At 41.6% G+C, this 14,377-nt stretch overlaps 1 protein-coding gene across 1 annotated transcript in view; it reads right to left on the bottom strand.

The window, feature by feature from the left end:
* Positions 1-14,377, bottom strand: part of magi2b (membrane associated guanylate kinase, WW and PDZ domain containing 2b) — a 68,552-nt gene that overhangs the window by 23,764 nt on the left and 30,411 nt on the right. The window contains exons 3-6 of the mRNA XM_070908179.1: positions 11,210-11,329; positions 6,589-6,813; positions 4,652-4,880; positions 3,921-4,000 (exon numbers count right to left, since the gene is read on the bottom strand). Of these exons, the coding sequence (XP_070764280.1) occupies positions 3,921-4,000; positions 4,652-4,880; positions 6,589-6,813; positions 11,210-11,329 (654 nt within the window). The remainder of the gene's footprint in view (positions 1-3,920; positions 4,001-4,651; positions 4,881-6,588; positions 6,814-11,209; positions 11,330-14,377) is intronic.

Here is a 14,377-nt window from a genome sequence, read left to right as displayed (position 1 = left end):
AATAAACTAAAGACTAAAAACTAAACAACTTCCAATTTTGATACAAAAAAACCCATATTTATGTCGGGCTGCAACTAATGATTATTTCATTTCAATTTCATCTGTCAATTATTTTCTCAATTAACTGATAAATAATTGGACGTTGGGTCTGTAAAGTGTCAGAAAAATGGCCATCACAATTTCCCAAAGGCCAAATTAACATATTCAAATTGTTTGTTTTGTTTGACCAACAGTCCAAACCCCAAATACACGTGGCAAATAGTCTCACATGAGAAGCTGGAACACATGCATCTGAGAGTCTACAGCCATGCTGTGAGGCTGTACTGCATGTTAACATGCACACATGACAATGCTAATCTGCTAATGTTTAGCAGCTATAATGTTTATCATTTTCACAATCTTGTTAGTATACTAATATTTGCAAATTAGCACTAATACAAAGTACAGCTGAGGCTGATAAGAATGTCATTCATTTTGAGAGTGTTTGGTCACAAACTAAAAGTCGGATTTTGACCTAGATGAAAAGGGAATCACCAAACCACCTTGTAGCTTACATGGCCAAAAATGACCTAAAATATTGATCAATTATCAAAATAGTTTCCGATTTGTTTCTTGACTAATCAATTAATCAACTAATCGCAGGAGCTCTAATGATATGGCTGCAACTCAGTGTGGTGTTTTTGTGTTAGCACTGCCATACTGTATCAGCTTTGAGTTTAGATCTAGAGAGCATCAACAGGAAATTAGAAACAAATTATCAAGACGTAAACAAATAGAAGGACAGCAGGAACATGAGAGTAAAAGGGTGAGAAAAATGGAGACAGAGAAAGAGCCCTGGTCCTGACATAATGAACAGTGATGTAACTCAGAGGTAACATTTTAGCAGGAGTCTATCACTGCCTGACAGTGGCTGCCTGTGCTTCAACTCTCATCATATGCAAACCTCTCTCAATCTCCATTTGTCTCTTTCTTGCTCTTTTCAAGAACAGCCACCTGCCGGGCATCTCTCTGCTCATCATCATCACTTCCTCTAACGCCATTATTTCTTTTCTTTTTTTTTTTACCATCTCCGTCGAGTCTCATTTTCCTAATTCTTTATTCTCTAAATATCTCTCTCCATTGGCTACAGACAGGGTTTCGACAACGTGACATTGTCCTCAGTGAGGATTCCTGCCTCCAAGCCGCACATTTTCGTCAACAGAACTGAGATAACTTTGCAACTGGCGTTAAAATTGAGTGTGTATCAAAACCAGAATTGAAACCAACACTTGCCGTGATTTGAAGCTTGTCTCGCTCTGTTCTTGCCTCTTCCGAGCGGGAGAGGAGATATGGGCTTGTGTTATGTAACAAAAGACTCGTCTGACAAAAAGACTGCAAGCGAACCAGATCTGTGGTGACAAGCCTTTGAACTCTGGGAGTTAGCCTCAGCATATAGATACAACACAATGCACACAAAAGTTGCACATTTGCGTAAACACATCAACACAAACAAGTGTCTACTTAAGTTCACCCAAAACGCAGCATGGGAGCAAGGGGAAAGGGAATAGTGAATGAGGATATGAAATGCTACAGGAAAGTGGAGCAAAAAGACCAGACGTGCATGAGATGGAAGCAATGAAAAGGGAATAACAGGAGGGAAGATGCAAAAACAGCACTGATGAAAGTATGGCTTAATGTTTGTCTGCTTCCTGCCTGAGGCTGTGAGACTCTGGGAAATCCTTCAGGCAGATGGGCAGTTAAAAACAGCACCTCCTCTTCCTGCTGTTCCCTCCCCACATTTATTGTTTATTCACTCTCCTTGCAGAATCTGACAACCTTGCTTCCATACATATTTCATCATCCAAAAACTACATGTCCATTAATGTGGGAAAAAATGGAAATTTGCCTTTAAATTGTCACTTGGCGCACAGCAAGCACGCAAAAAGTGTAAACATTAGAAAACAGGCACTACAGCATGTAAGAAAGAGCTACAGGACACCAGAGTGATCATTAAAAGAAAACAATAACAGGGTGAGTAATGTAAAAAGCAGCATGCTGGGTTATATCCTACTGTGTGGCTGCTGAGCTGTTCATACTAAAAAAGAAAATTTCCTGGCATCTAAAGCCATTTCTCGAAGGCATCAATTCAAAGGTGCTGCGAGAGGATGTGATGTGTCATCAAGGACCTTCACAAACGTTCTGCTAACAGCCCCTGATTCAAAATCCTCTGCCAGTGGTGATCACTTAAGCATTAACTTCCTTTAACCACTGCTTCCCCAAAGATAGAAGCAGGCAGACCAAAAGAGAAAAAGCCCAAATCAACTTCACACAGTAGATAAACTGCCAACAAGTGGACAAAAAGAAACGGAGGGCAGTAAATGGATATTTTTGGCTGAGCATGGCTGAGCTAGCCACTTCCTCTTTCTCTTAGGGCACAGATCTGCATTGCAAGACAAAATGCAAACAGTAATAATAATATAATACTTCGCGCAATACAGGTGTTGTCATTGACGTACCTAACTTTCCTCGGACAGGAAGAGAGCAGAAGTGAAACTGCAACTTACAGGTTCTGTTCAAAACCATAATTCACAATCACATTGACATTTGTAATAATGCAAATAAAATCAAACCTTGGAACATAACCTTACTCAACACTATGCCACATGGGTAACTCCATACATCTAGACAGGGATGGTGAATTAAAAAAAACGATGTTTTATTTATTTAACATTTCTGTTTTTATCAGCCTTTAATGAACACCATTCCCCATAAGGCCAAACCCTCGTGGTATAAATGTCTGTCTGTGTCTCTCGCTTCGCCTGTTGTCTAAGACCACTCTAGTATTGTTTTAAAAGCTATATACACAGAAACACAGAGTGATCACAGACAGAGACAGAAACAACAGCAAGTTGTTGCATTAAAACACAAAATAAGTGATCACAGAGCGACGCAGTCGGCAGAAACTTGGCGTCTGAACACCGATCTTTGCTCTGCCAAGATGAAGCTGAAGTACATCGGCCATGTTCATGAAAAGGGTTTGTGAATTGACAACCCTAGTGTGTGTGTGTGTGTGTGTGTAGAGAGAGTGAGAACCAGTTTGTGCAGAGCTGAGCGGAGTTATTAGAATTCCTGTCACAGTTCGGCCCTTTACTGGGCAGAGGAAGAGAGGGGGAGACGGAGAATGAAGGTGGGAGAGAAAAAGAGAGAGGGGGGGAGGAAAATTGAAGAGAGGGAGATTGAAAGGGGAGCGAGAGAGGGAGATGTGAGGTGAAGGAGTGCAGAGGGGAGAATGGAGTAGGGAGAAGATTGAAGAGATGGACAACAGAGGAGAGGTAGAGAAGGTATTGATTCAGATCTCGCTCTGCTGAATCACATCAACCTAATTCTCTGACCAAAGGCTGTGACAGCAGCAGGGGCATAAGATCACCTTAAACCTTAAACGACTGGTGCCCCTGTACACTGTATTTTCTTGTCAACAAACCCTGCACAATTAATTGATCCTACTAGCAAGTACTGTGTACGGTGTACTTGTGTATCCTAAGCCAAAGCCCTTGTCAAATGAAAATGTCTGTTACTTTGTGACAGACAATAAAGTTATACATTCCTCTCTGCCCATTTTGCAAGATGATTCAATGCTGACAATCACTTCCCAACAACAAATCTAAAATCTTTCTTGTTTTTCAAAACCCCTCCCAAAACCTGTGAAGATTGGTGAGACCAGCAGCAGACTAACAAATACCTCAAACAACAAGAGTATTTTTGTGCTCTTTTTCTTGAGGAGGGAAAACACACTGGAACAGTGAGTGGGGAACAGACAACACAGGTACACAAATAGCACGAAATGCAGACACGACACACTCTGAAAGATGAGCTCGACTCAGATGAACACAAACTAAAACTAAACAACAGAGCAAACAGGTAAACAGGTCGTTCAGACTCACCATCTTCCCTGCATTCTTCTGGTGGCTTCGCTTTCTTTGCGAGCCGAGGATCCAGCCATGATGTAGTTTTGGTGTTGTGACTGAAGAAGAAAGAGACGTGTAGATGAAGGTAATAAGGAGAGGAAAGGGGCAAACAGAGGTCAGAGAGAGACTGACAGAGAGGATAAGAGAAAGAGATGAGTGCAAAGTAACAATAATGACCTGTGCGTCAGAGTGTGTGTAAGTGTGTGTGTGTGTGTGTGTGTGTGTGTACAGGGGGCAAAGAGAAACAAGGGGATTTCTAAGGTAAACTAAATGGCCATTAATCCACTAATTAGCCATCAGCCACTAATTAGTAAGGGTGAGAGGAGAGGGCAAAAGTTTGCATGAGTGTGAGTGTGTGTGTGTGTGTGTGTGTGTGTGTGTGTGTGCATGTGCGTGTGTCTGATTAGTAGCATTAAGTTACATCAATTATTCAACACAGAGGCCAATGCTATAAAGTTTACACACCCAGCCAAACATAAAACGATGTTTTTAAAGTAGGTGCACTCTGTGATGTGCATTAAATTGCATTTGTTTTTAAGCACTTTTATTATTTTCAATCGTAATGTTTTTCATTATCATTATAAATGCTTAACCCCCTGTAACAGCTACAGACATTCAGGAACATGCTGGTTTTTAAACAGTAAAATACTTTCTTTGTATTTTAAAGATCTCAAAATATGTTCATGTAGGATCTCTTGTTCTCTTACTCTATGAAGTAGACCTCCCCCTTCTCTGTGTAAGCCATCTCCCAGTTGTCAGGCAGAGGACCCAGCTCTTCCTCATCTACATCTGGAACTTTGGCGGGGGATTTAGAGGGAGATTTTGGGGCCTCGTCTCCTTCAGTGGGGGGCTCGGCGGAGGCTGGGGCTTGGCTGGACGCTTCAACAGCAACCTCCCCAGAGGCATCTGTGCTCTTGTCCTCATGTTCACTGGACTCTGTGGAGCGAGCACACACACACACACACACACACACACACACACACAGTTATTCTCACATACACTCTGTGCACACATGCAGACCTGGATGCACACTCCACACGCCATGCATGATGAGTCAGAGCCAAGCCACTGCAGAGCTATGAACCCCCAGGAGAGAGTGAGAGAGACACAGAGAGACACAGAGAGACAGACAGAGAGAGAGAGAGAGAGATGAGGTTTGAGGACAATGAGCATGAGGAGAAAACAACATGGGGATGTCAAATATGGACAAACAGGGAAAGACAGAGACTTTAGGGGTCAGAGACTGAGTCAGAAACACAAGGAAAGCTTTTTAGAGTGAGGAGAAACGCTGGTGGCATCTAAGTCAGCAGATAAGGAGCATACGATAGAGAAGATGAGTACCAAACGATATAATCCTTTAATATTCCTGTTGGGACTTTTAATATTGGTGCAACAAAAACACAAACAGGAAAATGACAAAAAAAACAAGCAAACAGACAAAAATAAGTCAGACAAAGGTCAAATTAACATATTTGCCTATGACATCACAATTCTTACAGAAAAAATAAGACGGAAGTAAGTCACTGTTTTCTCACAGTCCTTGTAAGGGCTTAGGGTCCATATCTTTATCCACACCTACTAGAAATGGTCCCCAAGACTCACTTAACTTTTCACCGGAGGGGTTCTATAGTTCATTTTAACTAGGTGAAGTCAGGAACACGTCTCATTCTTGATGCTAGGTTTTCCTGTGGTAACAGCGTTGAATCACAGAGTTATAGTTTTGTTGTGATGTCTGAAACGCATGAATAAAAAAAATAATTTAAGGATTACTGTATTTTTTTCTGTTACAGTCTAACCCTAACCCTAAGTAAAAATAGAAAACACATGACAGTAAGAGGACAAATCGTCAAAAATATGACATACAACAACAACAACAACAACAACAACACAGACTTAAAAAAGACAAGGAGGAAAGAGAAGGAAGAGGAGAGGGCAGAAGGGACAGGACCACAGAGATGAAGAAAAAGCAAGTGAGGTCAGAAGGAAGAGGATGGTAGAGGAGAGGAAGAAAGAGGGGTGAGTTGGGGTATTAATAGAAACAAGGACAAAGGCCAGTGGCGGGAGAGCAAAGACAGCAGGAGAGATGGAGAAATGAGAGGACAGAGAGACGGAGCTGAAGCCAAAATGAGACTCCGGACAGTGATAATAGTGGAGACATTAAGGTGCCCTTGTGTATCCTGTTATATAAAGTTATTGAGAACCTGTGCAGTTCACACTCAGAGTCTGTTAATGTCGATAATGACTGGTCAGGGTACAGTTTGCTGTCAGATTTGTAGCCATCTGCCTGGGAAGGACTGTATAAACTACAGACAAGAAGCTGGACTAAAGGAGAAAATAAACTCTATTTATCTGTAAGGGACAATAAAAAGGAAAGGTAACAATTGCTATGACAACTGACTTATTGCTCTGGTTTTACTCAATCATACCAGAGAGACAGTAACAAATAACCCAGAGGACAGTCCAGGCCTTCAAACCAGATTTTCTCCTTACCTAAAGTTATTTTATGTTATAAAATGTCATCATGGTCGCAGCACTTGTGAAACAGACCATGTTTGGATCTAATTTCAGTTACAAGAAGATGGAAAATGTGGTATAAAAACATCAAAACAGGAAATGTATGTTTTTCCCTCTCATCCTACAGTACCTGGTGTGATGGCCACCCCGTTGCCGTTGACAACCGGGCTTTCCTCTTCTTCCTCCTCGGGCGGCTCCAGGCTGGCGCGCTGCTCCATGTTGCTGACTGACTGGTTCCTCTTCCTCTTGCCCTGAGCGCTGGGCCGGGCTCCGGGCAGCAGGGCCTCACTTACATTCAGAGGAGGTGCTGCGGGAGACGGCTCCGCTGGAGGTTTCGGTGTACCGTAGAAGTTATCTGAGGGCAGAGAGGCAGCACAGTGAGGCCACATGTATGACTAAAGAGGGATCTCAGGTGATGTAACACACTGTCCAGCAGGCAGAGTGGAGGTTTACCTCTTGTGGGAAACTGTGGCTTTGAACAAATTATTGCTATTCAAAATGACTTATGTTATGCGATAACTGTGCTTTTGCCAGGGGACTAATAATTTCTAAGAAATCCGATCAATTATGTTTTAGGAAGAAACTAGCATTAGCAGTGGCTAGAGATCTTCAGACAGACCTGCCTGTCTGAAAACATGAACTGAACCAAACAGGATCCAGTATCCAGACTTTTTTTAAGGACTTGCAAATTTTATTTTAAAATATAACAAAGATGCCAACGCTGTATATCAGAAAAATAACCCCAGCCTATTTCCATGCTGAAATTTCCTCAATTTCCCATCCTGATCCCGCTGAAACACAAACATAGAAACATAGAAGAGGAGTCAACCAAAATACAAAGTGGTGTTCTAATAAATAAAGAGAAAAAGATAAAGGAAACGATCCAATACTGAGAGAACGTACAAAAGCCAAACCCCCCACATGGAAACCAATATCATTAATGAGCTTCTACTTCATCCTTTCGCTTATGAAATATTTTTCTGCTGTCACCCAATCCTGAAAACCCAGGCATTTCACAATTAATTATGATCCAACTATTATTGCTGCCTGGGCCCAGTCCTTCAACAGATAAGACCTTACAGAATGCTAAAATATAACATTTCAGATAGGATACAAACAGCAAACCTGTCATATCCACAATATAAGTGAGTCTCCATCCAGAATTGTTATCTTTGTTTGTAATGTACCCTCATCAGACATTTCCAGCAGACCACAGAATCTTTATATAACTTGGGTCCAGACTTTCTTGTCTGCGTCAATTCAGGTTTCAATTTTGCCATGCGAGTTGGGTCAGTGTAAATGTAAATCTAAGTTTAAGAGTGGACCCATCAAGACAACATGTGAACAACTACCTTTTGCTCAATGAGAGGAAAAAGAAAATTGAGTCACGCAGGTTTTGTTAGATTCGGTCAGGGTGTGCTTTGGATTTTGAGATACAGTAAGATAGTCTCATTTTCCATGGTACTTTTTGAGTTGAATGCAACTTTTGCACTGCTGCTATGTTAAATTAGCCGACTCGCTAGTTTAATGGTTCTCAAAGGCCAAACCAGCTGTCTGTTCTTCTTAATTAAGCTGACTCTTCCTAAACTACAACTGTGGCTTTGGACAGACACGGGATAGTTAAAAGAAAGATTATTACAGTGTTAGTTGGGGGAATAACATATTAGTTAGAGTTGGTGTTTCAATAATAGCCAATTGCATCCTCAACAGCAGACAGTGTCCTTAATGGGTTATGGGGAGATTTTAGCTTCTCATGGGGAAAAAAAACTTGGGGTACTAAAGTACTAAAATGCATAATTCCAAATATAAACACTCAGCACTCTAAACATGTCTCCAAGGGCAGGCGATGTCTCTTTTTAAGATAAATTAGTGTTTTGGAAGAGAAGAAAACCCTGTTACTGTGCTTTCTCTGCTTAATGATGCACGTAAACTGATCTTAGAACATAATGACAGCTGTGCAGTCAGGCTACAACTACAGCGTCTTAGGACAATATATGTCTCCATTATTTGTGTTATCTATAGTTTTGCTTTAAAAAGCTGTTTAAAGGTGGCAATAAGTTAGTCATATTTGAGTACATTTACATGTGTGCAATAAGGCCACAACTACAAATATGGTGAGAAAAGCAACTGTTGTTTTCTTACAGTATTTCACCCTGTAAATATCCCACTTACACAACAGAGATTATGATATTGTTTTATCTAGAAAAATGACATTTTGATTTCATTTTGTCGCCAGTCCTTTGATGGAACTCAGGAGGTATCTTGAGGATGCCTGCTGTATTAGGCTATACTACTTTACGTGTGGATTAGTTTAGCAGGTAGAAACAGGGGCAATTTCATGATAAAATGGTTATCAAAACTGTACATCAAATCTGTACAGAACCACCTGATCTGTATATACACAACCTCAACGGGGCCATTCCACCCATGTGGATGCAAGCAGCTCTGTTTGGAGGTGCGAGCACAAGAATAAAAGCAAAACACAAAAATAGCATTGAGCGTCTCATTCTACACCCACTGTAATGGTAAAAACATCTGAGAATGGCTGAAGTTAAAGGGAATTTACAGTATTTTTAAACATGGGCCCTATTTATTACAAATGTTGGTGTCTAAATGAGTAATAGTTACAAAAAGTTTTGGAAATGCTTGTTTTTGCAACCAACAGGCTCAGATTGTGTCTGACAACATTATGGAGATATCCTTTTGTTTAACCAGTTGTTACCACTACCAAAAACTTTGCAGCCTGTTCGCGGCTACAGGCTGAGGCGACTGGACCAATTCCAAAACCTTTAACAATTATGTCATTTACCCACCAAATTTTGTAAAAAACAAAAAAAAAAAAATAGGGCTAAGGTTAAAAATACGGTAATTTCCCTTCAAGTACAGTATAGTGAAGAGAAAAGGACAATACATGAAGGTCCTCGGGTATCTTACTGGAGATGGAAACACCCTCAACATATCAAAAATATACTTCTCTCTTTTTGATTGACACTGACGCTTCTGTTATTTCACAGCTTTCTATAATTTCAGATTTTCAGTGGTATGCTATATATATATATATATATATATATATATATATATAAAATAGTGTTTTCTTTCCTCATGCTGTTTGCTCTTAAATTTCAAATAAAAGTAGAGCTTTATTGTGGTTTAAGACCCTCACTGTGAGGGATATACATTTTGTGATTAAATATTGAGTGTGAGTGAGAGGCATGCAGAGATGTCGTATTTTATAATCCCTCAAAGTGGAGAGGAGTGGGGGTTTCACAAAGAGGAAACAGAGAAAGAACAGGGGCAATGGGAGGAGAACAACAGCTGAGCAAAGAAGAGGGAAGGAGGCAGTAATAAAGGACAAAAGGAGGATAAGCAGTAAAGAGTCCACAGACATCAGTTTACTTTCATCCCAGCAGGAGGCGGCTAGATATTAGGAAGGGCTCTATCGCAGCCACCAATTCTTCAATAAGTACACTTACCCTGCTGCCCACCAAACAGAATCATCACATCGTGACAAAAATATAAATGTGCACACATAGGCACATGTAAACAAAGACATGAGTATGAAACTGCATAGGCAGCAAGTGCCCACCTGTGAAAGCTTAAGAACAACCTGAAGAGATGCTTTACAAATGCATACTGAGATCAGTTTAGGCCAGGGTTCCTCCTCATGCACCACTCTGGTTTTAAAAATGCAATGTTCCCCTGATCCTGATGCTCCAGGTTTTGCCTGAAGGCATCTTGGCTTTATACATAGTTCAATATCCACCTTCAGGTGTGACTCATCTCACATCATCATACGTAAGCTCTTATCTACACTAAGCCTTGCACACACACACACACACAAACATGCACACATACGCACTAATGATACTCCATGTCTGATTTCGGCCTCCTTCACTTCCTTCTAAATCTTTCTCCATCTTTTTGATGTCTTACCTCCTTTCTCTCTGGTTCCTTCTTCTTTTCTCTCTTATTTTAATGTGCATTACAAAATGAGTTGCAGCACCTCCAGTGCAGCCACCCAGAAAGAGACAGCTACCCCCAGTGGGCATAAGAAAGCTCTGCGTTAAGGGAAACATACACTGTAAACACGCAAAGACACACAATTATGGAAGGAACACTTAAAAAGGAAACACACACACACACACACACACACACAAACACACAAGCATATATGTGCCCGTACACACACTAGCGCGTGCATGCATTCACACACGTCATTAGTGTGAGTGTGTTCAGCCGCACATGCTCACAAAAATTGCTACTGGGCAAATGAACCAGCAAATCCCCCATCTGTAGATGTATCCCTGACAGTGTAGCAAAGCAGATGCACAGACTTGACATGACTTGGAAATGGCATTCATCCAACTCACACACACACCATCACACACTCACACTCACACGCACGCACGCACACACACACACACACACACACACACACACACACACACACACACACACAAACATTGAAGTCAACCAGCCGTTCAGCAACCACCAGAGGAAGCTGTAATACATGACTTGGTGCATAAGACTCATTTTGTTTACTTAAGCTGTGTGTAAGAGCATCACCTGACACACCTGATCCATCAAGTAAAGACATCTACACAGCAGCATAAGACGGCAGATTAAATTTAAAAATAGTAAAATAGCTCAACTGAAACATATGTTCCCATTTTTAGTCCCCAGGCATCTGCACTTGTCTCACAGATGCAAAATGTCTCCTGCACAGCGGCCACAGCGCTCCCAACACTCACCTTCATAGGTTCCACTCTCTAGCAGGGCTCCACTTTGCTCCAGTTCCATAAAACGCTCCACACTCACAAAGTTGTAGTCCACCCCCGGCACCTCCCCCTCCTTAGGCTGCCTGGTGGTACCTACAGAGAGAGAGAGAGAGGAAGAGAAAGACAGAGAGGGAGAGGTCATCAGAGCCAAATAGGCCACTTGAGAAGAAAAGGCAGGAAGGCAGAGAAAGAGCCCCGAAAAAGGGCTGGACAGAAAAAGACAGCAGATTTCAGGCTACAAAGTATATCAGAGGAAGTGGGAGGGGAGAGGAAATGGAACAGAAGAGGCTGAGTGAGGAGTCATCACGTGTGATAGCCTAATCCATTCACACAATTGTGTGTGAGTGACAGTGAGAGACAGAGAGAGACTAGAGCTAGAGACGAGCATGCTCAAACAGCAAACCGCCATCATTCAGTCCCAATCCGGTGCTGTTTTAGCAATGAGTGAATCAATACGCCACTTTTACCAAGCATAACTCAAACCTCCTTACACAGCACACAATACTGTGCCGATTGGATTATTGTCGAAACAGCAGGAATGCAGAGGCACCACATTACCATGCAGCAATTAGAGCCTCCCTACATCAACGCTCTAGAGATCTCCATCAGTGCTGCAGCGTCGAGGCTCGGCTGTGTGATGGCAGCGATGGGAGTTTCAAGTTTAATGAGGTGCTGTGTTTGTGTCTCTGCCAAGTGGACTTTCAGCTTAGGCTCAGTGAAGTCCACTGGTGTTGATTCCTGCTCTCCATTGATCATGTCCGAAAACAGTCATTGGCCGGGCATGGAGAGTGAGTCCGCTCTTAGAGCTTTTCCCAGGACTCACATGTTAAAAGTTAAGCCGGATTGATCTGGCCGTGGCTTCAACCAGATCTGACACTCTGGCTGTGCAGTTTCCAGAATGTCAGATCTGGCTGAAGTGTTAGATTTGTGCTCCAATTGTTCGAGTGTACAGCTCTGAAAAGGCGATCAGAAGTTCTGACAAGGATGTGGAAAGCCAAAAAAACACTACATGTGCTCAGGGATGAATGGTGGGTATAAAACACTTACTAGTATCATAATTTAAGTGTGAGCTGTGGGAGATTAAAACAGCAGGTGGTACATGTGTTGTAGACACACACACACACACACACACACACACACACACACACACACACACACACACACACACACACACTGGGTGAGTGGGGGGTTAGTCAGCTCTTGGATTTCAGAATCCTCTGACTCTCCCGGAGTGTGATATCTTAATCATTAGATCTCTATTGATCATCTGTCACCACTTTTCTCCTGTAGTGCATCTGCTGAACATTCTCTACTGTATTTACTTCTCCACTGGGAGCAGAGATGACAGCTTAGCAACACCAAATGAGTGAGGAAGTGACAACAGACCATCAGACATCTACAGTCTGTCTTTAAGGTTGTCCAACACTGCCATATTGTGTACATAGGTGTGTTTGTTTGTACTAATTTCTGGAAATGTGTGTCTACATGTGTGTGTTTGTCTTTGTTACTCTAAATTGTGGTAAAGTACCCACTGTGCCAACAGTAATCCCATCTCCAAGCGGATCACAGCTCAGTAGGACACTGTAAATCCACAACACCACAGGTATGAGTGAGAGAGTATGTGTGTGTCTCTGAGTGTGTGCCACCATCCACATTGTTTGATGTACTCCAACTCTGACCAACACTTAAGAATCTGTTCAATATATTGTGTATGGCTGCAAAGTTTATAAAATTGCTATATGCTGCACAACATGACCATATTGTTCATGTAGTTTAGTGATACCAATACTGGCAACTACAATAATATACAGTCTAAACAAAACAAAAAAGGTTTGACACTACCCAAAAGTAGTATTTTTAGCAGGGCATGTATCACATTACATAATACAGGTGATTGTGTTATTGTGTCCACACCCTGCAAATGTGGACGTTTTTATTTATTTTGTCCTGGTATGTAAGGCAACCCAATACAACCTTGACATAAAACGCTACCACTGGGAAGTATAGAATATGTTGGGGGTTTTTCTCACCAGTTTCAGAAGTATTGATTTAACTCCATGGTGATTTTTTGAGGCTTTAGCTATTGTGTTGATATTGGATTGCATTATATCATAAGTAGTAATAAATATCGTCCCCACCCCCTGAGTTGACTCATCACTTCTCTGATTCAGCCTATACAAACATTTACATTACAAGCTTAAAAAAATAGTGTATATTGAGGAGCTTTTATATATATATATATATACATACATATACATATATATATATATAAGCTATCCTCTTATATCCACTAAAGGAAATGCCAACGTGAAGATGCTTCACAGACCAGCACAATGGGTCCCACTCCGTGAACTATACTGCATGTTAAACTAAAAAAAAAAATCTTGAAGAGGACCATCCGTCGAATGTGTAGTGCTACTCTGAATATCGCAGCAGCTCAGGCAGCCAGGCGGAGCCGGTCGCCGTCCACTGGGTGCAGCTATTGATCTGTAAGATCAGAATGAAATTATTCTGCTGCCCACACCAGAGTAGGCAGAGCCTGCTGGAATACTGATGACCTGCCAATGGCCCTCTCCCACAGCTTCCTTCACTGGACACACCAACAGTGCAGAGAGAGAGGGAGGGAGCACATCTTGCTGGATCTGAGCTGGGAATATTGATCGACTATCTAGCCTTGAGATAGGCAGATAGTCAGACTGTTCCTCTTTTCTTCTTTCCTTCCTTTTCACACATTTCCACTCAGAGCAGCTTGGCACATTACCTGTTTTTCTCCCTCGCCCTCTGCTCTTACTCCTCCCTTCCCCTTACAACACCCACTAAATAACTGTGAAGTAGACCTTTTTATTAAAACAAACAGTCCCCAGCAAAATCCATATTCTGTTCCTGCTGCCCCCATTGCTACCTTTCTCTCTCTTCATCTATCTTTAACCTTACCAACTTCCTTTTTCTTATCCTCAAAAACTCCCAGGTAGAGGCCAAAAATGATAAAAATACAATCCATAATTTATGGAGCCTTGTGGGTGAGGGCTGAAATGTCTTCAGTTCAGTTCAGTTCAGTGGATTTTCTCTTTATATTTTTTGCACATAGCCGCACAAACTCCTAAGCAGAGTTTAATAAATGAGTTGAACAAAGCAGAACAA

The sequence above is a fragment of the Enoplosus armatus genome, chromosome 6 (assembly GCF_043641665.1).
Source record: "Enoplosus armatus isolate fEnoArm2 chromosome 6, fEnoArm2.hap1, whole genome shotgun sequence".
NCBI lineage: Eukaryota > Metazoa > Chordata > Actinopteri > Centrarchiformes > Enoplosidae > Enoplosus > Enoplosus armatus.
Note: the sequence above shows the minus strand (reverse complement) of the source record. Positions and strands in the feature narration are given on the sequence as shown.